Here is a 24579-nt window from a genome sequence, read left to right on the forward strand (position 1 = left end):
TACAACACTTTATTGTAACCGCTCACTGTAAAACAGAACAGCACTAGCCTAAAAGTAACATCCACATAGGCACACTGGAGAGATGTTGCAATCTCAAAACATTTAAGTAAAGAAGAAGACATTTGATCATGACGCCACATGACTGCAAACTGGAAGAAAAAGACAATGTTTTCATGTCATGTCATTACCAGTCACCCTTGAACTGAAGACAATGGAAAAAATATATATTATTTTTGCTAATACTTTCCAGACACATCTCTCAAATGTTCAACCATTTCCTGTTTACATGCAAAGCAGATCCATAACACAAGTCCTTCAGAATCCCTGCAAGGTCATTTAAGAATTAACTTGCCAAATTGTGAGTACAAATTTGATTGCTTGCCAGTGCCAAAGGCTGATATGCAACTGATGGCTCACTGCATGGGAAAACATTGTAGCAATGTTTCCAAGTTGTTTTAAAAATAGGTTTGTCTTATTAGCTGTGTCTTTTTGCAGTCTGCTTCCACAAGCAGTTATTGCCTGTCCTAAAAACCAATAGGGTGTCTGTCATTTTGCATACATTTATTTTAAACATTTTAATGCTGTAAATTGTCTTTATTGTGATGGTTATTTTCTAAGCCTTCTGTAGAGGATAATGGGGTAATATCAGAGAGTGAGTATTAGAGCCACACTGAAACCCCCTCCCCCAAAACTACAATTACAAGAAACAATACTAGAGTAAATTTATAATATCACAATAAACATAAGACTTTTTTAAAGGAAAAATAATTATGCATATGAAATTCATTTTAATTTGAATAAATTCCCACACAAACCTTAACACACCCTGAGAAAAGCAGTTCCATATATTAGTCAGTTGATGTCATAATAAACAATTATTAAATTGTTCTAACACTTTCGTTTTGACAACTGAAAATATATGGTTTTGCAGTGGGTTAAATAATCTCATTGAATGGTATTGATGTGACAAAACATTGACTACGCTGTTATTTTCTCAAAAGTATATTAACAACAATCAACTTCAATCAACAACAATCATCGTATCCAAGTTTATGCGCATAATATTTTAAATAAATATTTTTCCCCAAGAATTTATTCTACTAAAAAGTTATGACTTTTTACTGTTTTGTAATTTTATGTAGGTATTATCTTAAAATTTATTTATTTTCAAGGTGGCCCTAATACTCCTTCATATATACTGTATGAAGATAAAAGAAAAGTAGAAAAACAAGTAATTGGACTGATTAAAAAAAAAAGCAAATTTGATCTGCTGGATCAACAATGGCTAGTTTTGATTGAATCATAGGTATTGACAATATTTTTTTTTTCTTCACAGACAAACACGTCCAATCAACTTCCACTTCACATCAACAAACAGAACAACAGGGAAACAAACAAACAAACAAACAACAGGGAGATATCTCAACAAGCAATGACCTCATGCACAAATTCTCTCTACCAAATAGAAAGGCAGTTTGACTGGTTGTAAACACACACTCACCTCAGTTAAAGACAAGTAACAAGACAATGTAATACAAAAAAAATGTGTAAACCAAGGAAGACAGACGTCCAATGTCTGCATATGATCGTTTACCACTTTGTTTTTTTCTCATGGAACATTATAGAAAAGAAAACATCCATCAGAGTGGTCATTCAACATGCAACTGATCCAGTTGTGTCTTTCCATCCTCTAACACCATAGACGGCTGCACTTTTAACTGTGTGTGTGTGTTTGTTTGTGTGTTTGTTTGTGTGTGTGGAGGCATGTGCTGGTGTGTGTGTTGTGTGCAGTAATTAGCAGCACCAGTAGGCTGAGCCCAGGCCTTAGGCGAGATCTTTTTGTCAAATGTTGTTGTGGGCTATGGAGAAGGTGGAGCTTTCAGAGAGTTACAGGATCCTCCCTGGCTACTGCCTGTGGTCCCCTGGTACTGTAAAGAAGCACAATATATGTAATAACATTTCAAATAATTGCATTGGTGAGCGTAAATATTAACTGTCAAAATGATAACTTCACTTTTGTAACAGTTGTTGCAACCTCAACATGGGCCAAAAATGCTATTCATGATGTACGTATGTATGTATAATTTTTTTCCATAAATATATATCCACAAAATATAATTCAAAAGACAGTTACCCATTTAATTTAACATGACTGCAAGTATATTATGTGTAGTGATGGGCCATTTGCGAATGGACAGTTTATTCTTTGAAGTAAACAACGAGAAGTCAGTGAGCTGTCGTCTTTTCTTCCCCTGTTTTTGTGGTCAACATATGTGGTGCTATCCAACACACATAGGCAGGTTGGAAAGGTGAAAAAAATGCGCAGCAGGAAACAAAAACGTGTGTTCACTGTGTTTCTGAACGCCAATCTTCAACAGACAAGCATGTTTTTTCCTCCAAAAACACCCCACCTCTTGCCCAAAGACAGCTGGGATAGGCTCCAGCATACCCGTGACCCTAGTGAGGATCAGCAGCATGGAAAACGGATGGATGGAGATGGGTCTTTTTTTATTTTATAATTGTTTTTCTGGTTCAATGTGTTCCATGATGAGTGTATAAACGAAGCCATAAAAGCAGTAAGCATTTAATATAATTATATTTTGCAACTCTTTGGTTGCATACATGCCAAACATCCTGCCTTTTCTCACCAGAGAGCTTTAGTGATGGTGATGCCATCCTCAATTTCATCTGTACCACAATTTCACTCTTATTTACATGTGAACTGCTCATGGAAAGCTTTCCATCAGAAAGAGACCCATCTCTTGAAGCCTGAGGCCAAATCATGACAAGTTTTTGTCTTCCACTTTCTCTCTCATTAGTTTCCCACTGTGCTTTATCTAAAATGAGAAAACTGATAGCGATTTAAAAAAGTTCAAAAGCAAAGCAAGCAGGCAGGGAGTCCTTTGATAGGGCCTTGTCAGATTATACAAGAGAAACAATGTTTAGTGTTAGATTCTGGCTAGTTTGTATTCCCATCCACATGTTGCAGTGTTTCCTTGCTGTTGTTGCTTGTTGACAGTCATCTCTATTATTTCTTTTTTTTTTGAGTCAGTGCTTTACAACAAGCATTCAAGCTAATGTTGTTGTGTGTCACTCTCTTTCACGATGTGTCACATTAGTGGCCGTTTCCTTCCAAAGAGGATTCTGCTTAATAGCAGTCATCTCTTGAGGAGTAGCATAAAATTTGCAACTTCACACGAGTGAGTTATTACTTCTTCATACTTCCTCATACTTTGTCTGTGAATGAATAATTTGTAATTCAACCAAAAATACAGAGGTCAAACTTCAGCAGGCATGACACGTGGCAGGTGGGCCACGGTTAGACCTCGATGCCGTCCATTACAGACCTATAGACAAATTATTCAAGTATTTTTTTGTTTTAACGGGGTGCTTCTATTCTCATCGACGCATCTTTGTCAGGCTTTTTTGTAAAAGTTTATCACCACAGGAAATCCACTGACCAATTGCAAATAAAAAAAAGACATACAGCTAAAGAAGATAGAAACAATTGATATATATGGATAAAGAGGACACCGAGACAGCTGAGACAGAGAACACAAAAATACAACATAGCGCTCAAAGAACTGAAAAGTGGACAATTCTTTCAACGCAGAATGGACAGACCCATTTATATTCATCCTTCCCTCTTGAAGCACAAAAACAGGTATATGCTCAGAGGATATGGCATTTATTACAAAGTGGCGAAATGAGAGAAACAAGATTTACCAACGCTCAGGTCAAAAGATAAGTCTATGAACAATCCACACCAATCCTGCTCCTAATCCGGGTCAGTGGTTCCTAATCCTAACCTAACCTAAGTGGGCACCTATGCTTGAAGACATTTTATGTGAATACCCCTGTTCTGGGGAGTTGCATGTTCTCTTGTTAAGAAATAAAAGTACATTTGTTCATGGCTGTTCTTGACTTGGGACCACTTGCCACCATTCACACTGACAATAGGATCTGACCAGCAGTGTACCCTTCCTCATTAAGTTAGTTAATGAGGTGATGCATTCTTGTAATGCCCTCTTTTCCATCTGACAAAAGACTTCCTGCATTTTGCAGATAATTAATTCAAAGGCATGGGCTGTGGAATTAAAGCTAAGACACCAGCAGCATCTTTTTTCTCTCTCCACTTCAAGCTGTCTCCCCTGAGTCAAAACACTTTAACTCACTTCCTGTGAGGTTAGACTACAAAATGTGTCCACCCTGCACATCCTCAATATAGACTCCCTGGAGATGATAATACTCACTTTTGATTGACACTAGCAACTTTAACACCACTGCTAAAAACAACAACAAATACTCCAATTGAGAATGTCTGGGTCATCATGCATTGTTTAATCTATAGATTGTCCTAATCAACGTCTGGTAGGAGATCCCCGTTTTCCCCAACAAAATACCAATACTTTCTTTCTTGATAATCTGTGCAGTTTATATATTTTTCTGAAGAAGTTGGATCTCTCTGCTGTGTAATTTTTCCACTTTAATTTTGAGTATAATTCTTAATCCAGTCCTTTGTGGGTTTATTATTTGTGTTTCAATTGACATTTCATATGCTATTTTGTTCTTTGTGTTGCATTTAATTCTGTGATGTCATTGCATTTTATTTGAAATGACTGGCAACCATCCCAAGGTTTACCCCATGCAAAGTCAGTGTATTCAACAAATCACACTGAAGAGTAATCAGTATTCAAGTATAAAGTAATCACCTCAACAAGAGGGTGCCAGTGGGCGACAGGTTTTCGGGGATACGTGAGCATTTCACTCCAGTGGTCTCGACCCAAGCTGTCTGCGTCGTTGCCAACCCGACACACACCAATGACCTCGTTATGGCCGACGCTGAGCGCATAGGAGAAGAAAGACAAGACATTTGGTTACAATCGATTCTGCAATGCAAAATGTTGCAAAAAAAGTTCAACAATGGGGTGTGTGGTGTGACAGAATTATTGCAGGGCATTCTAACCGGTCATAATCCATGACTGCAATCAGCAGGCTGATCTGCTCTATCGTCTCTGGCAGGACATCAAAAACAATGGCCTCGTTATAGACCGGATTCAAAGTGTTCCTTTTTGTGGAGGTCTTCCTCTTCTTCAGTCTGCGACCGTCACACATGAGAGAAACCTTTACATATGGATCTATAAGAATAGAAATGAAATATTATAAGATAACATTCATTCACTCAACCCCTGTCAAAGCTGTGGATTTAGTAAAGAGAAGTGGACATTTCCTTACCTGAGGCACCTGTGATATCCATGGCCTTTAGGTTGCGAGCCTTTATCATGGTGATGGTCAGCCTCCCCGCAGTCGGTAGGTAACACAGAGAAAACATCAGGTCGCCCAGGTCCACGTTATCCTAGAAGATAAAGAATTTACATGTTAAATACAGGCACATTTACATGACTGTTTTTAGTGCTATTGTTATGGCATGTGCTGAGGGTGTAGGGCGATGTAGAGAAATGTGTTTTAATTAAAGCACACTCTGGTTTCTCCACAGTTGGAGACTTATGTTTGAGCGCAGAAAGGCAGAATCACACATTGCTCTTAAAATAACTCAAGTGGAGGGGTGAGAAGTAGCGCGCACACACACACACGCGTCTGCTGAAGATCTCAGACACTAGAATCTATTTTTTATATATGTGGTGTTCAATGAGTTTAATCAGGGTGGGACTTAAAAAAAATGTTCAATGGTGGGATGATGTAAAAGAAATAGTCTATGTTGCATGCTGTGCAAGTGGGCGTTAAAAATGCTATATTGAGCAGCTCAGTCAAGCGTAACCAGGTGTGATTCTCAGCCGAAGCATAACTGTGCCTAATCACATGGCCACATACAGAAATCCTCTTTGATAAAATGTAAATAGATCTCCATTCTCCACAATCCTTTCGAACAGTAGTAATAGGACTAGTGAATGATGACCTTTTACTGCTTAATAGCTTGGCATTCACATTTTTGACCACAGAAATGTATTGCTGTACAATACAATATATGATGTTCTGTAGTGACCCAAATATAGGAGTATTTTCAGTGAAATCAAATATCATGAATCATATTTCTTAGCTGCTCAACAGTTGTTACTTAATTGATTACTCTAATGTTAAAATTAGACATCTTAACTCTTCTGTTTGCTCACTTGAACAACCTTTGAGACATTTCCCCTGCGTTATGTCTTTCGTGGATGAATCTTTCCAGGTCACTGGTGTGAGTGAGTGACAGGAAGAACTAGTGAAAAACTATGACCTGGTGCCACCTGTTGGTTTGGATGTATAAATCTCTACCAGGGGTGTCAAAAAACTAATGTACAGAGGGCCAAAACTCAAAATCGACTTTGACAACCCCCATTTTCAACACTTGTATATTTGGAATGATTAAAACACTCTTTAAAACCTTCTTGTCCTTTTAGCCAACATAATTGCTGAATGGAACACACTGATGTGTCATCAATGCACACACACAGTGCACACGTTTGATGTTGCGAACATGAGAAGGAATGCTCCAATACTCCAGGATGAAAAAAATAGTACTTCAATTCAAAATGTGGCCAAGTCAATCACAAACTGTGCAATTTCATAGTCTTTGCAGTGTATTGTATGTAAAAAAGTTGTATTTATTTAATTTCCATATTATGATATGGTATTTTAAATCGTACTACTATCCCATGTTAAATCTGGCAATGAAAGTTACAATATGGACAGTCTCATTGGAAACCATGATGCGGTTATTATCTAATGATCTAATCCATTCAAATAAAGTAGGCACAATTGCCAATTGGCTGCAGCATATTTTCCCACTGAGACATACAGTATCGTATTTACACAGATAGCTGGCTTTTGCAACAAGGCAAACTGTGCACAGTCTGTGTCTTTGTGTGCTTGCGTTAGACGCTCAAGAATGCAAAGGAAAACAGATTGTGTGAATGGAGCATACCAGTGCTAGATGCACTGATTAACAATCAATATGTGGGTATAGAGGACATGGCCAGAAGTTTCTGCACTATACACCAAAAAACAATTATCAACTGGGAATTCACACACATTGCCAAAATCAATAAAACCTCAATTAGAGGTACTGACAAAACAACATCTCAATTGAATTTCATTTGTTTTCTCTGTCTGGTTGGGAGGAGCCTCAAACCAAACTGGAGTTATGGGTATCATGTGATATGGTACCATGCAGTACAATGACGCAAGAAGACAAATGCTGCTGCCACAAAACATCCATCTGTGCTCACGTTTTAATGAACTCAACTGGCACATCCTTTTCTATATGTGCACACAGTGTAGGCTACTGGGTCTACAGTTTGCCAATGATAATAGTAATAAGCAGTGGCTCAGGAGAAAGAACATGTCGTCCAGAAACCTGAAAGTTGGTTGTTTGAGCCACACTCCATCTACCCAATCACTGTTGTTGTGTCTCTAGTGTATCAATATGAATAGTGGTCGAAGAGGGGCAAATTGGCAGCCATGTTTCCGTCAGACTACCCCAGCTGTGACTACAGATGTAGTTTACCACGACCAGTTTGTGAGTGAGGAGTGAATGAACAATGGTGTGTTTAAAGAGAATAGACTGCTTACATAATGGTGGCAAGAATTTGGAATCCAAATGAAGTGCTTGATAGAAATCGATTATGCATGATTGCACCAATTCCATCTACTGATATTGTTTTGACTCCAGTTTCCTCCCACATTCCAAAAACATGCATTTTGGGTTAACTGACGACTCCAAATTGTCCATAGGTATGAATGTGAGTGTGAATGGTTGTTTTTCTATATGTGCCCTGTGATTGGCTGGCCACCAGTCCAGGGTGTAGCCCGCCTGTTGCCCAAAGACAACTGGGATAGGCTCCAATATAAATGCGACCCCAGTGAGGATAAGCGGCAGAGAAAATGGATGGATGCATGGATATTGACTTGTGCATAAAACAGATGTATTGGCTGCATTTGAAATGTGTCTATGGGTTTGTAATATAACATCCCACAACATTATGTACACATAATGTACCCATGACAGTTTCAGAGATTGGCTTTCTTACCGATATCCAGTACTTAATTTTCATACCGATACTGATATAAACTGCAGCTCTTCCCTCAGGTCATAAAGTTTTTTTATGCCAAAATATGAAACTTGGGACTAATGCAATCAGTGAAATTATACACCGGGCGCGTTCAGCATGTCACGCATTAACGTAGCATCAAGGAAACCGATTAAAGAAAGACCCTCTCCTCAATGACATAACCAGCTCTTTCATTGCAAATTGCATATTTACAATCCAAAGGCAGAACTTGGAAATAATCGATCAGCACGCACATACAGTACTGAGCTAGCCAGCCTCTTACTGTGTGGAGTACATATCATTATTGACAGAAAAACCAGTGCCAATATGAACTGATGTCTCATTCTTATATCACCAATTTGGGTGGGTGATACTGTTGGTCAGTCTTCGCTAGACATCCCTGGTCGTAGCCAACCCTAGTCACAGCTTCAATGTGGAAAAACATCTCACACGTACTATAATAACAAACCATAACAGAGAAACTAACATTGTAACCTAAACTTTCAGCTGCAAACGTGTAAATCTTGCCAGAATGATGCCGCATGATATATATTTAGTCACACTCTTAAAAATGCTGGGTTATTTTTTTGACCCAATCGCTGGGTTGAGCCTGTTGGGTCATTTAATTGGGTTATTTTTATTGAGTTGGGTATTCTGAGAACCCAATTCGCTGGGTTAACTCTGTTGGGTGCTGAGTTATTTGCTGCTGGGTTGTGATTTCCATTATATTGTGCTGGGTTATTTTGGACAACCCAGAGCGTTGGGTAGAATTTTGGACACGCGCAACAAAGCCCCGCCCACAAACTTACTTCGTTCGGACCCCACATTTCATCTGAGGAGACCAATTTCAGCACGGAGCAAGGTTTGTTACATTCCCACTATTGTTTTACCGTATAAATGACTTTATATTATTATATAACGCTTCATAAACGTGTTAAAATGTAAGTTCGTGAAGCACTGTTGAGTACTAGCTTGAGGAATCGATCGGTAACCTTAGCAAACTTCCATTCCCTCCAAAAGTGGCAAGCGAACACATTCGCTGGCGAGCTATGTAGGAACCAAACTATGTTGTTGAAATTACAAGAGACATGTGTGATAGTTATGAGGACAACGTCAGTTATCTCGTCAATTTGCCATTTTATGTGATATCAAGTTAAAGAATCTCGTGAATTAATACGAGCGTGCTGATGAACCGGTGTTTTTTTAAGCTAGACTGCTGCATGCTAGCGGGCTTCCGTTAGCCACCGATAGTCCACTGTATACTAATCAGTTTGGGCGCGAATTCGACGACAGTTTTGTAAGTTGCATATAAATGTTTGGACTACTGAATCTTATTTCATTTCATGGTATGTTTGTTCTTATGCACCCTCTTTGTGATGTTTCAGTTCGCTGAAAAGTATCTATGGATGAGTTTGTCAGTTCCAAATTGACTGAGTGGCAGCTACCGGGGCTGATTGAAAGGTAAGTCATCTTCATGCCTTCATTTTATGGGTATTGTTTTACAGTAGCTACTGTGCCTGCTATATGTTATAGACATAAGAAATTGCGGTGGGTCAGTCACTGTTGCTTGTACCAATACCCACATTTTTAACAGGGTGAGCCATCTTGTGATTCCAATATATATTGCTGTTATATCAGCCTGCGAGTCAAAGTTTGCTCACCACTGCTTGAGACAATGATGACAAACCCTCTATGGTACACATTATGATCCCAATTGGTAAAAAAAAATGTTTGGGGTGTGTTTTTGTGTTTTAATATAGACCAAGTAAACATAATCGAGACATTTTCTCAATATTATTTTAGGGTTGATTGCAATACGACAACACTGCACAGTAGTGGAACATATTGAAAACAGTTTTATCTAAAATTGTAATATATTATAATATTTAAAACTCATGTTCTCAACAATCTGGTAATGACACCCATAATTGTCCTACAGATGCCAGGGGAGAAGTTGCCCATGACGCTGCTGCCCATCCTGCTCCCTCCGCCTGTGTTTAAAAAGGGCAGGAAATTGGCCCGGGCGAGTATTCAGGAGGTGAAGAGAGCCTTCATCGATGTTAAGCTGGTAAGTAATTTACCTTTCAACAGAAATTAAAATGTAAATGAATTGTGACATGACTCCAGTTGTTCTTTTACACAGTTTTAAAGCAGGACTCTTTTTATGAGGAGCGACTTGAAAAGATTGTATTTCGTGGAATGTGTGACAGCGTAACATTTGGCTGTTTCTCATTTCATGAAGCACTATTCTTACAAGTTGTAACTTGGTGTAAGTTGTTACTCCATAGTGATGTGTGACGTATAAACCACAGACCAAACATTAGACTGGCCAAACCCCCTGAATAAATTGTTGAACACGCCATTGACTTTACAGGTGTCACACTTCTCCCCGTAGAATATACGTATATTGAAATAGCTTCAGTAGAGAGCTGATGACAATTGCTCTGCACTGCTAGAAATACTTACAAAATACTTACCTTTTTTTCTTTTCTCATCATAGGTCGGAGCTAACATGGTGGAATACTTGCAGCAGGCACAATCGCCTACCCATTTGTGCTGCTGCTCACAGAGCCTCTTGTTCTATGTATATATCACTATCTCATAGCTGTCCCCCTCACCCGTTCTTAAAATGTAATTTTTTTGGACATAATTTGTTCATATGTGAAGGAAATGTTGTGAGTTGTTATATTTGTATGTTCTGGAAATGTAATATAAATATATTATATATAATAAATAAATATTTTATTGTTACATTGGTGTCATTGTAATATATTATTAATAATATTAGCATACAATAAAAATAAATAAATTATATATATATATATATATATATATATGGTATATTGGCAACCCAACTTGTTGGGTTGAAATAACCCAGCCGTGTAGTAAATATGAACCCAGCGTTGGGTCATATGAACAACCCAATGTACAACCCAATTGTTGGGTTAAGAGAACCAACCCAACTTGTTGGGTTAAAATAACCCAACGCGAGGTTGGTCCTATATTTAACCAGCGTTGGGTTGGGAAACAACCCAGATTGGGTTGTTTTTAACCCAGCATTTTTAAGAGTGCACTACCAAATTTCTGCTATTGCAGCTGAGAGCTTCAGAAATGGATTTATTTTTAATTTGAACATCTGTGCCTCATTTATTTTGTATCACAGACTGATTTTCTGCAGTAACCAATGAGATGGATGCTAATTGTCATTACATTTCACTACAGCATTTATCTTGCCAATTATTATACACTGTAAAAAAACTGTAGATTTTACGGTAAAAAAAACTGGCAGCTGGGTTGCCAGAAAGCCACCGTAAAAACTACTGACTTTTTTTACAGTGTAGGAAAATCTTCACAGTCCAAGTCTTTCTGAAGTCTTTTCTGATTTATGTCACAGGAGATTATTATGTGTATATTTATTATTCAGTCGCACAGATCACACTGTATTTATTTATTTACTTACCGTGGAGACATATTTGATTTCCCGGCAGAGCTTTGTCTCCCGTGGGAAATCTGCCAGATCCAAGAAGTTGTCCACGACTACTTGGCCAATAATGTCATGGCGTGAAAATCGGTCAAAGTCGTAGACGCTGAAGTGCAGCTTGCGTGTGGGAAGCTCTGAGTAGGCCACGGGAAACAGGAAGACCTCATCAAACACAGGGTTTAATGTCTTACGGTGCACCTTAGTCTGATGCTTGGTCATCCTATCAGGCAGCAGGTAGATTTTAACATAAGGGTCAGAGGTTCCAGAGAAGTCCTTGGCTGGGAGGTCCTCCGCTCTGTGGATTTTAACAATCAGCTGCTCCAAGTCACAGTCAAACTTCAGGATGAAGTGGAGGCGCCCGCAGGCTCCGCCTCTGTGACTACCGTCATCCCCCTCCAGAGAACGCTGTTTGTAGAGCTCCGGTTTGAGGCGCCCAAGGCCCAGTCCCATTCCAGTGAGTGAGTCCTGTCTTTGGAACTGAGTCACGTTGAAGTCAGGGTTGGACAAGTTCATATGTCGGTGTATGGAGCCTTGTCTGTGGACAAAGAACATAGTTAGAGTTTACACACTCATCATTAACAACTCTGTGTTGCTTCCTGTTGACTGGAAAGCTCTGCTTTTGAGCTATTATGGCTAGGGGTGTAAGAATTTATTTTAACAATTCAATTTGATTCACAATTTGTGGTTACCGATACAATTAAAGGATGATATGGGTTAATTTAGAAAGATACAATCCAAAACGATTCAGTAAATTTAAATCAATTCATCAACTTATTAACCAAAAATTCATCCAGTGTGACTTTGAAATAAATACCTAGATACTGGACGGTGCAGGTGAAGCTTCAGAAATTCCCATTACCATAAGCTAATCAGGTATAAATGATGAATAATGATGAGAATAAATGAAAAAAAAATGTTCAAAATGCAAAAGAAAATGAGGTAAGAAGTTCGTATAGCTTGGCATGATGAATTATTGACTTTAAATAGCTGCTGCAGGTTTTCCTTTCACAAGGAAACTAAGGAATGATTTTTCTTGGCTCCTGCCAAACCAGTCCACAAACTTTTGGTCCGTCCTCCTGTCTAAATAACAAACAAGTTATTGGGCGAGCCAAGATGCTGTGACTGCAGCTGATTTTTAAAAAGTAAAACCTATATACACTCCATGAGGTGTCCTAATTTTTAGATAGATTTCATCAATGCTGTGTCATTAACAGACAAATACGTTTTGCTTGATGGAGGACATGTGTGGGTGGGTGTGTGACATGAGTGTTCTATTTTTTTCCACATGATTGTAAATCTGATATAGTTAAAAAATAACTGACCCAGTTTCCGACATGGAGTGCCCGGAGGGTGAAGGTTCCGTTGTCTGTCTCTGAATCCGAGGGTTAGTGTGAACCCTATTTTCACGATTTTTCTCCTGCTGGGCATCAAGTGGAATGTCTGGAGATGTAAAACTGATCTTCATGGCTGCCTCCGGTGGAGCCAGGACTACAGGGGGTGGTGATACAGGTGTACCGGGAGCCTCCACAGAAACAACTGACGCCACAGGAGTGGGTTCCTTGGCGATAGAGCATTGTGAAGACTCACGGCGGTTGTGGACTGGGGGGTCCACGGCCGTGTAGACTGGCTGCCTGGGTACCGGCTGGGTGGGTAGGGGACTCATGGCCGGGTTGAGGTGCCCGCCATGGGGCTCCTTGGTTGTGGGGAATAGACCACGTTCCCTCCATGGTATCCAGCAGAGTTTCCAGGAAACAAAGAGCGATACTCCAAATAGAGCCAAGCCACAGGCTGTCACAACCAGAGACAGAAGACTCACCGACACATCTGGAAAAGAAAATGAAGAAGAGTATAATTTCTGTTATTTATACAACAACCATGACTCACAACTTGGGGGCAAAGGGTGAGCAAGAGACATTCATTCATTCATTTTTTACCACTTATCCTCATGAGGGTCACGGGGGGTGCTGGAGCCTATTCCAGCTGTCTTCGGGCGAGAGACGGGGTTCACCCGGGAATGGTGGCGAGCCAATCACAGGGCACATATAGACAAACAACCATTCACACTCACATTCATACCTATGGACAACTTGGAGTCGCCAATTAACCTAGCATGTTTTTGGAATGTGGGAGGAAACCGGAGTACCCGGAGAAAACCCACGCATGCACGGAGAGAACATGCGAACTCCACACAGACATGGCCGAGGGTGGAATTTAACTCTGGTCTCCTAACTGTGAGGCCTGCGCACTAACCGCTCGGCCGCTGTGCAGCCCAGCAAGAGACAAAACATTTTTATTTTGTATGGCACACAGAGTACTTATGAAATAAAAGTACAGTGGTAATGGGGGAAAGACACAGCAGCATCCAATTAATTAAGAATAGAAAATAAAAAATTAATTAACAATAACATAAATGTTGCAATCACTGTATGTAAGCGCTACAAGATAAAAAACGAATGCCCAAAAAAAAAGCCAACTACGTACACAAACAATTATTAAGAAATGCTGCAATTTCCCAGAACAGAACTTAGCACTTCCAAGGGTGTCAGACAGGTATATGCATCCTTAAAGAGATAAGTGAGATGACAACGACCCCCATCTTCCAAAACCTACACTGGCTTCCAATTCGATATTGCATACAGTTTAAAATGCTTCTATTGACTTTCAAAGCACTACACAATGTGGCTCCACACTACCTCATAGATCACCTTCACTCCCCAAATTGTCCCCTCCGCTCCACTGACACCAACCGCCTGCCACCACTCTCAATGGGCAAACATCTGGACCTGGGGAGACACAGCCTTTTGCTTCGCTGCCCCCTCCCTTTGGAAGCCCCTCCTCCACCTGCCCATAACTGCACTGACCTGTCCACCTTCAGGAGTCATGCCAACACCCACCTCTTCAAACTGGCTTATAATGTTTAATGCTTCTGAAAGTCACAACAACAACAAAGTAAAAAAAAAAACTGCATACAGAGCGTACTTTGTCAGAACTGACAATACATTTTCACAAGCATTATTTCCAGGCTTTTGCTGGCCACAAAAATTAGGTAGCGGGTCAAATCTGGCCCCCAGGCCACCTAATTTTCTCAACTGCTCTTGGAAAGGCACGACTTTACAAATTTGTCATCACAGGCAACAAGTTCAACAAGTGTGTTTATTCTAAAGCTATTGTTCTGTTTTCTAGATTAATAACAATTATCTAATGTCACTTACCTCTGTTTGGTATCTTTTATGACCAATACACAGTCATAAATATATACTGTATGTGCATTTCAACAGCAGCTGCCTGGATAGCTCAAAATTGCTTTTTCATTGGTTCTAAGGATGACCCTTAGCTGCCCTGCAATGTGGCGGAGTGAAAAAATATATATAAATACATGTTTGCCCTAAGCTGTGCCTGCACTAAATAGAAATTTGTAATTAGGGAATTTACACCAGCGATTGACCGGGCAAGTCCCAAAGATCGACTGGTCAATCACGATTGACACTGGCCTAGAGCCTCAAATCTCTGCAAGTGTACAGGTATGTACACATTCTCAAGCTTTTCTAAACAACAAAGGAGTCAATCTAAACAGTGTGTTCAGATGACATAACCAGCAAATTGTCCCTATATAGTACACTTAACATCAACCTATGGTTATTTGAGGCTTAACCAGACACATTCTAGTTATGGACTGACACCCCCACAGGGTGGTCCATCGCACTATTTGAGAAGCACTGCCATAAAAGGAGGTGAGGTGTGACCAAATAGTCATGTTCTTCAACTCTTATTTTTTCACAAGGTGAAATATTTTAGAAGGATAGAATAGATCAAAATAAACTGCTGAACAGCATAACAGTCCAGTCTTTTACGTACAGAAATTCTAATTAAGAGTTAAAAATGGATATCTCTCCTGCCTGCAGACATGAGTGGTGTGCAATTTCATGCACATCAAACCACGATGTGTGAATAGTTTCATGAACACATTAGCAGCTGTCAGAACTCAAGAATTATAAAGTTTGCAGGTGTTTACGAGTTACTGTGTCGTTGTACCTATTACATGCATCTACTGGAGGGCTCAGTGTAGTCAGGTGCCTTGAAATGAGCACATATTTATTATGTAGTAAAATAAATACAGCCAATACTTGATGCGTTTTGCTTTGGATGATGGGTTTTACTTCAAAGTCATTATGGTGATTTATGAATATAAAAAAAATACCATTGTCCAGATACCTCTGGATTAACTCTATAATATACTTTGCTTTTATGTGTATGGTATTTTTTTAGACAGGAAGACAGACTCAAAGCTGCAAAGCCCTGTTAGGTAATGTTCATTATTTTAAATACATAAGGCCCTTGATATTGTTGTATTACAATTTTAATCAGCATGTGCAAGACTCAACTGTTGCCCGGCAACAAGTGTTGGGAAGAAGCTGGGAAAGCAGCCTGTGTATCTGTGAAGGTGGCTCATACTTCTAATTAGCAGCAAATCAGGCCAGCAGTTACTGTGTATTGTGATGAATTGGTAATTGACCTAACCGTTTCTCTTGCAGTGGTGTTATATTGAAGATATGTAGTATATTCTACCATACACATATTGTTATTACATTCATACCTGTTGCTTTAATAATAACTTGCAAACACCATGTAAATGCAAGCTGATGCTCACACACATGCTCCAGAGCAGCATTGTAATAGCATCACTCTGCTGTATCATTCTGACACTGCCTATTATTGTCTTGTTTCGCCTCGTTCTGTGGGAGGCCAGTGAGGCATACTTGGACTTCGGTCATGTCTTGACTCTGCCGCATGGTACCGTTAATAAAGCCAGTAGATTTTATAGACTTTAGCTTTAATGCACATTTGTATGGATTATTCAACGTGGCAAGAAGCAGCTGAAAGGGAAATTAATCATAATGACTACAGTCTAATCATTGTGAGCAACGAGGCAAACGCCAATTTCACTTGCAAGATAATGATGCAGTTAGTGCACAATTTCTTTACATGTCAAAATAACAGCCCTTTTTGACTAAACATTTTGCTATGGATAACCAATGGTTACCTTCAAAGACATCTATCTATCACCCCTCATTGTATACTGTGCACTTACTGCACGGGTTCACTTATTCACAGCTGCACTCCATTCACAGCCTCTTTTGAATGCACAGATTCAGGTCAGTTTGATTTTGACAAATGTCCAACACATGAATCTACAATGGCCCGAGACCACAGCCAAGCTATGTGGATTTGGCTGTATAGCAGATTGCAAACCTCTTGCATAGAGTCACTTTTTCAGCAGATTAATTCATTGACCTGTTTTCTACCTTTTATCCTGTCAAAGTCTGTTCAGAGAGTTAGGTGTGAGATGGGGTACACTGTGGACTGGTGACCAGCGAATCACAGGGCACATCTAAACAAACAACCATTCACACTTGCATTCACACTTACAGACAAAACCCTTGCAGGCAAAGGGCTGCGATTTGAACCCAGAACTTTCTTGCTGTAAGGCAGACATTCTCATTTGCTAATTCGCAAAAAACATTAAAAAATGTAATTGATTTGATTGATCAATTGATTGACAATTGTTACCATCACCTTAATTGAAACCCATTTCAGTCCCTTTCAGCGGATCAATATAGTGTTAAAAACATAATGAAAAAAGGTTAGCTTTGTACAACCATGTCTGCTGTTTGTTATCCTCACTGCCTTTATCCACAGTATTGTATGCAGCTCAGCAGTAGACTTTCCTTTTCCATGCTAAGACATCATTGCCTCGAGATTCTGTGTGTTTCATGGTGGTCAAATCCATGTACACATCACACCTAATGAGCCAAATGTAATTAATTATAAAAGAACAATCTACACATTAATTACTGATTTTACTTCGGGTGTCTGTGGTCTGTATAGGAAATGTAACACTTTACTACATTAAATGTATTATCAGCTGTATCTGCATTCCCTCAAATAGAATGGTGGCCTCCACACTAATATGTTATGTTGAATAAACGTCACAGCTGTGTTCGCTCTGCAATGTTTGTAAAATAATTTCTATGTTTTCCGATTGGTCATTGCAGGAGACCATTACTAAATATAACAGTCTGAATCAAGGTGTCGTCTTACAAACAAACTATTCACACAGCAACTAAACCATCAAAAGGCATATCTCGGAAATAAACCAATAATAAAGGTGTAAAATAAAGAAAATAATTATGGGAAAAGTTTTCCCATAATTATCGGAGCAAAGCACTCCATTGAAAGACAAGCATCATAGACACTTCTGGATGGCGATGCAACGCTGAGCCAGGGGACCCAGAGCCCAGACGGAGGTTGACGTCATTGCAGCGCCCCAATGAATGCGATGCTCGGACGCAATTCATTAAGGGAAAACTTTAAGAGTTGGTTATATATGGCATCTATTACATTTGCAAGTGTATGTGTAGCTTATGGCCACACTCTATGTGTGCCCGATCTTGTCTGATCTCAGAAGCTAAGCAGAGTCTGGTTAGTACTTGGACAGGAGACTGCCTGGGAATACCAGGTGCTGTAAGCGACCGGTCCAGGATGTACTCCGCCTCTCGCCTGAAGACAGCTGGGATAGGCTCCAGCATGGCCGTGACCCTCGTGAGGATAAGCGGTATAAAATGAATGAATGACGTGTCTGGTAAAATTGGATGAAGTGCACAATCTCTCTTCTTGGAGCTTGGGGACTGGCCATCTATACCACCTGGGGGCGTGCAGTGAAGGTGGTTGAGGAGTATAGGTACTTGGGACACCATATTTGACAGCCTCCCAAGTTTGTTCTACATAGAGGGGATCCTCAAGAAGTGTGACTAGAGACAGTGTCATCTGAGGAGGCTGAGTTCATTTGGAGTTGAAAAACCGCTGTTGACTATCTACCACTCCTTCACTGAGAGCATGTTAGCATTTTCACTTAACCCGGGGTTTTACCCACTTAGTCTTTAGGACCAGACATACTTGTTCAGCATCAGCTCCAAAATCCGACAAACGGTGCCCTTTCTGTATATTGTGGCCAGCACATAACACACTGCTCACAGGATGCTTCCCATGCACTACACTCTGAGTGTCTCCCATCATGTCGTAGTTTAAACTGCTCACTCTGCAAAACACAGAGGAGGGCGACCTTTACCTCTACAGCAGTCCAGCATCTGAACTCTGACACCTCCCTGTCCAGATCTTGTCCAACCCCCATTTAATTTCCATTGTTTAATGGTATAGTTTCCTTTGTTTTATTGTCTGATGTTCCATTTGTTCTTGTCCTGCTCCTCGGTATGCTGCTCTTTTTGCCTTTCAAATTTCCCCTCCGGGATGAATGAAGTGTTTGAAATTGAAATTGAACACACGTCAGAGACAGGCATGGACAAACAAGCAGAGCTACCGACACAGAAAACAGCGTATTCATAGTAAGGCTTACAAACGAACTTTAAAACATTCTAAATTCCAGGATCAAAATAGATTTTGGGAAACACTTCAATACACTATTGTGGGACCTTTGAGACTATTTAAAATAGATGAAAATCGCATAAAATGGGACGTTCAACGTCTTATACTTGTTGTGCAGTTGACCAAATAAAGGCCACCAGTCATTATATGGGGAAATACAGATATTAGGCCATTAGTATGCATAGTAGATGAAAAATAATACACGATATGTTTGGACATACACAGATAACACCGGATAAAGTAAATTGAGCCTGCTAAGTCAAAGCAAGACTGAGTATTGTGTGGGCACTGTCAGAAGGCTTCACACAGTCGCTGACAAAGCGTCCTCTCTCTGCGCTTGGAGATCCTGTGAATACCAACCAGAGTATGTGTGATTTGAGGGAGGAATGTGGAGAAATGCAGGGACCTAAGATGTGAGGACACCATCATGTGGGCCGGTTGCCAGAGAAAGCGGAATGAGGGAAAAAAAATCTATCGACATCTGTAAAGATTCAGAGAGTGTATAACAACACAGTGAAGCAATTTTGTAGCATGGGGCCTTCAAAGATGCAGCAGTGTAGGAGGCAACCTAGTGCTGAAAAGGCAATCTATGAGAATGCCTCCCTCTTGAGATGTTTCGATTTGTTTGAAAATTGTCTCTGAGTGATATATGCTCATGATTCCAACCATACAGGGAAAACAACTAAACATGGGAGTGGTGGTAGGTTCGGTAGTTGGAGTTCTTCACATGCCCGAGGTGCAAGGTTCAATACTACGCCTGTGAATCAACCACAAACCACCAACCACCTTCTTGCTTATCTTTGAATCAAGGATTTTCTTGATGAGGGGCCAAAATGGCTGCACAGTCATCCCTCGCTACATCCTGGTTCGAACATTGTGCCCTCAGAAATTAATGAATTATTACTGTTGGTCTGTTACTGTTAATTAAATAAATACATTTGTATTTTACTGCATCAATCAAACCCTGCATCTCACATGAAGTAAGCTGGGATAAGCTCCAGCATACCTGCAACCCTAGTGAGGGTAAGCGCCATAGAAAATGCATGGATGGATGGATGGATGGATGGATGGATGGATGGATGGATGGATGCATTATCCGAGGGACGAGTTTAATCGTATAAATGTACTTTAATACGCTTCAACCTGAATTGGGCATGTACTGTATGACCAATTAGCATCCTCTTAAGGAGATAGAGGCGGCATCTACAGTACATGGATCTACATGGTTATATCTCAGAAGTAAAAGCTGGATAAAAAAAAATGGAGGAGGTTGTGGAGCTTCTCCAGTACAAAAGTGCAAAAGTATCTGGCAACAAAAGGTACGCTGATCTATCCAAATTTTCAATTTGGCAAATTGGACTTTGGAATTTGGGACCCTGATTTTGGCATAATTTCCTATTTCCTGTTATGCACCGTATGCTGCAGCTTCATTTGTGCTTGAGGGCGTTGAGTGTGCACTTTGTGCGTGATCAGCAATTAGCGTGCTTTTTGATTTTGCCTGTGGCTTCTACTAGTTGGGTAATTGTCTTTGCTTTCATGGTTTGTTGTTTTAATGCATCCCCCTGGATTCCTGTTAGCTTTTTGTAGCTATTGTATTATTGTAATATTGTCCATTTTGGACATGTTCTTGTTCCACACCATCCATGAGAATTTCTCTTTGCCCTAGCCTTTCTTCCTAGTTGTTATTTGATTCTTTATATTCTTTTTGAGCCGTGCTTCGTCATGTGAGCCACTAGCCAGTCCATGAAGGTTGCATTGAGTTGTTGAGTGTCTTTAAACATGAGTACGGATAATGACAAAATTCATTCGTTTCATACTCTTATCTGAATGCATTATTTGTAACAGATTCTCATTTATAACGAGTATCCGGCTCATCCCTGCTAGCCACAACTGATTGTTATATTGTTTACAAACTCAGGTAATAAGTCCTTGGCCACAAGCAGGCTGTGGGGGCAAAATGCCAACGCCACTAGTAAATAGTAGGAAAGCTATGCAGCAGTGTCCACCTGTGAGACTCATATGGTACTGTCTGGTGGTACTCTTACACTCTGCTTGCATTTGGTCATCATACTACCACATCAAATATGTGATCATGTGAAATTTTGCACAGTGCTGTATGAGAAGTAATTTGATGTAAACATGCAGAGCCCTGGGTGCTTTCCTTGGTGGAAATGATGTTTTAACACACTTGTCTAGTGCCACAAGGATGTGAATATTCTAAACTGGCTGTCCTTTTCCTAAACACTTTTAAAGAAGCATTTGTGAATCAAACTCAGATTTTGCTACATTTATTTTTGAATTATGAGAGCCCTCTAAACATGAAATAACACTCATATAACCACATTATATTATGGTATTACATAATTGAAAATCCATTTAAGACATGAATAAGACTTGTGTGTGTTGCTATAAATATGTTCCCTAGGGGTGAAGGACAAGAATTAATGTCAGGGTTAGTTCGTGTTTGAATGGAATTTTTATTGGGGACCTGTTCAAATTCAAAAACTACTGGCATTCCAGAGATCAACTCTGGTTTGTATGTGTGTCAGTGTGGTATGCTACATTTCATTCAAACCAGTTGAAAGTTTGTTAGAATATGCATTTTGCACTTTTGGACCTTAATGAGGTTTTAAGTACTGATACAACATGGAAAAAATTGATGGTGGAGTGAGACAAAAACACTTGTCATTAAAAAAAAGATGATAATAAACTGAAATATTTTTCACCTCATTTAAACTTTAAGACCACAGGCTATAAAAGCCAAAATCTGCTCAAAAGTCTCATTTTCTGTCAGGCATTCACAGGGTCATGCCCTCCTGATGGTTAAATCTAAAAAGCTTTCCCTTCTTGAACATGGTCGGTTTGTCGAGCTGCATAAGCAATGGCTCTCGCAGCGTGCAATTGCTGCTGAGGTTGGACGATGTAAGATAGTCTTTTGAAATTCTTTGAAAGATCTTGAGCATTATGGAACAAAAAAGTCACTTGGTAGACCCAAAAGAGACTTGGAATCCGATTCACTGTCCATCAAGACACAGGGCGGTCCTCGACCCAAATTAAGGCCCATACTGGTGATGACTGCAGCGCAATAACCATCAGACGCCATCTGAGGTTTCAAAAACAATTCAAAGACCTTGTCTCCTTCAACGACAAAAAACTGCCTGTTTAGACTTTGCCATGGAGCATCAAACATTGGACATTGAAAGATGGTGAAAGTGGAAAAAATGTAACCTTGACAGTCCAGATGGCTTCCAACGTCACTGGCATGACATGGAGATTCCACATGAGATGTTTTCTACCCGGCACAGTGGAGGGGGCGTCCATCATGATCCAGGGTGCTTTTTCATTCAGTGGAACACTGGAGCTTCAGGATGTACGGTCATCAAATGCAACTAGTTATGTGGAGATGTTGCAGCAAGCATCCCTCATGACCGAGGTTTTTCAACAAGACAACGCCGCAAGCTCACAATCCTCGCTTGACCAAGGACTTCTTCAGGGAGAATAACATCACTTTTGGGGATTTAAATCCCATAGAGGACATTTGGGGATGGATGGCGAGGGTAGTTTCTAAAAATGGCCAGACAGTTGAAGCCATCTTCACCACTTGGAGCAATGTTCCCAATAGCCTCCTGGAAACACTTGCATCAAGTATGCCCTAACAATTTTTCTGAAGTGATTAACAAGAGTGATGGTCTTAAACCTTTGATGGGATGATAAACAGCCAGTTTTAATTTTATTATTCTTTTCAATAAATTACTTTTTCATAGTGCTTTTTGTCACACTCCCCCTTCTTTCTTTTGCATAGTGTCACTCTACTTAAAACGTCATTGAGATCCAAATGTACCAAAAAAAGGTCAATTCTACCTGTTTTTCAACTGGTCTTAAGATTTTGACCAGGTCTGTATGTGTATCATGCTTGAAAATGCTTAGTTTAGGCATAAAAAACCCAAAAAACATGTAAGATATGCATCTTTATTGACAAACAATGGGCTGTATTCAACCACAAAACATTATGATTTATTAATTAAAATATTTTTGAAAAACCATAATAGAGTGAAGCAAGTGGTGAGTTCCAAAGGATTGTTTGTTTCTTTTAGCTTTTTCCTGATTATGAAGTCGCCACAGCAGATCTTTTTGATCCGTATACTTATTTTTGGCTAGAGCCCTTTATATTCCGGATGTCCTTCCTGATGAATACCGATGATGCTGACTCGTGGAGATTCGAACCCAAGGCTCCAAAGTCCAGAAGGGAAACCACTACACCACAGCGGGCTGTAATATACTGTAAATAGTACTATTTCCTGCCCCTGTCTAAGGCCAGGGCATCTCTAAAGAACATATCTTCATATCTAACATATTTCTAACATATCTTTGAACATATCTCCTCATCTTTGTAAGGCCAATGTGCCATAGTCACTATGAACTCTGACTTATAATTGCTTCCTTAGTCATATTGATGTGTCATCACATAGCTGTCAGATGATTTGTATTTATCAAATTCCACCTCGTGGTTATCAAACGCTGAGGAGGATGTGCAAGTGAGGGAATACAAATAGTTACTAATGAGCTCATATAGGTTGAATGATGATGGATCAGTGTAATATTCAAACAAAAGATGAATGAGTAAAACGTCTCACTGCTGTCTACCACACGCACGCGCGCGCGCACACATACATACAAGGGTGAAACGTGACATTTGTGACTGAATATGCAAGCCGGTGTTGAGATACTGCTATCCCTGCAACACAATTTAACTTCAGTAAGTCCACTGAAAAAAAAAAAACATTGGAAAACACACACACACATACACACATCTTAACACAACAATAAGTGCAGGAGTATGCAAATTCATGTCTGTGCAAAGCCATGACTATATTGCAATAATGTAAAAAAAAAACCCACTATACAGATAAACGATCTTATTGTATTTAACCTGCAAGAGAACAAAGCACGAAGATTTGATTGCAATGGAAATTCAATAGAATATTATACGATTATACCCAAACGTGGACAAATTATTGCAATGACAAACTCATGCAATAATTTCTCCACATTTGGAGTTGAAGGTGTATTTTTAGAAGTCACATGCCTTTACATCCATTCATTTGAAAGCCTTTCTCCTCACCTGAGTCCGAGTAGCGTGGTCTGGCCAAATCACGGAAATAGTAGATGAAATCCAAGCAGTTTTCGCTCTGCACTTCCCCCCTGGAACAAAGATCCGAGAGGAGTTCAAGTGCCTTTTGACAAATCTCGTCATCTCTGTCTCCAGGCATTTCCCACCAGCATCCTTAAATCATGGAGGTTCTCTTAGAGGCACCACCACAGCGGTCTGTTCGCCTCACACTCACGCCTTTACCACGCTGCCAGTCGAGCGCTCATCAGGCGGCACACCTACCCACGCGATGGAGGATCACACATAAAACCCCCACGAAGGAACAAAAAAAAAAGTGAGACCAAAAGCGATGAGCGTGTCCCACGTGTGCCTTAAACGGTGATCTGTGTGGCGTTTTTACTCATGTGTGGTCTTCAAAGTAGGTGTGCTGCTGCTGCACACTAAAAAGCCACCGGTTGAATCCACGCATTGACACTGCGGCGTGGAGTGCTTGTCCA

General features: G+C 40.0%; 1 protein-coding gene and 1 long non-coding RNA gene across 3 annotated transcripts; one reads left to right on the forward strand and one right to left on the reverse strand.

Annotated features, from left to right (window-relative positions):
- Positions 1 to 24550, reverse strand: syt9a (synaptotagmin IXa). Of its 2 annotated transcripts, none has more exons than XM_078795692.1 (7): positions 24095 to 24550; positions 12855 to 13356; positions 11512 to 12067; positions 5236 to 5356; positions 4967 to 5138; positions 4713 to 4842; positions 1 to 1922 (listed from the first exon to the last, which is right to left on the reverse strand). In XM_078795692.1, the coding sequence occupies exons 1-7, from the start codon at positions 24240 to 24242 to the stop codon at positions 1860 to 1862; spliced, it is 1692 nt and encodes a 563-aa protein (XP_078651818.1). In that variant the 5' UTR covers positions 24243 to 24550; the 3' UTR covers positions 1 to 1859. The 2 variants fall into 2 exon arrangements, with proteins under 2 accessions (XP_078651818.1, XP_057944610.2); XM_058088627.2 differs by having other exon boundaries at positions 1 to 1928.
- LOC144901616 (uncharacterized) lies at positions 9380 to 10665 on the forward strand. Its single transcript, XR_013629668.1, has 3 exons — positions 9380 to 9512; positions 9991 to 10119; positions 10552 to 10665. It is a non-coding gene; the product is annotated as an uncharacterized LOC144901616 (long non-coding RNA).
- Positions 24551 to 24579: the final 29 nt, after the last annotated feature.

The sequence above is a fragment of the Doryrhamphus excisus genome, linkage group LG13 (assembly GCF_037039965.1).
Source record: "Doryrhamphus excisus strain RoL-2023G ecotype Guam linkage group LG13, RoL_Dexc_Guam_v1.1, whole genome shotgun sequence".
NCBI classification, from domain to species: Eukaryota; Metazoa; Chordata; class Actinopteri; order Syngnathiformes; family Syngnathidae; genus Doryrhamphus; species Doryrhamphus excisus.

What these genes read in the sequence shown, in the direction of transcription:
- syt9a (XM_058088627.2), bottom strand. Translation starts at nt 24,242, where the DNA reads ATGCCTGGAGACAGAGATGACGAGATTTGTCAAAAGGCACTTGAACTC. An exon ending in AAATCAAATATGTCTCCACG is followed by an intron (nt 5,357 to 11,511) that starts GTAAGTAAATAA and finishes TTTATCTTCTAG; the next exon opens with GATAACGTGGACCTGGGCGA. An exon ending in GGATATCACAGGTGCCTCAG is followed by an intron (nt 5,139 to 5,235) that starts GTAAGGAAATGT and finishes CTATTCTTATAG; the next exon opens with ATCCATATGTAAAGGTTTCT.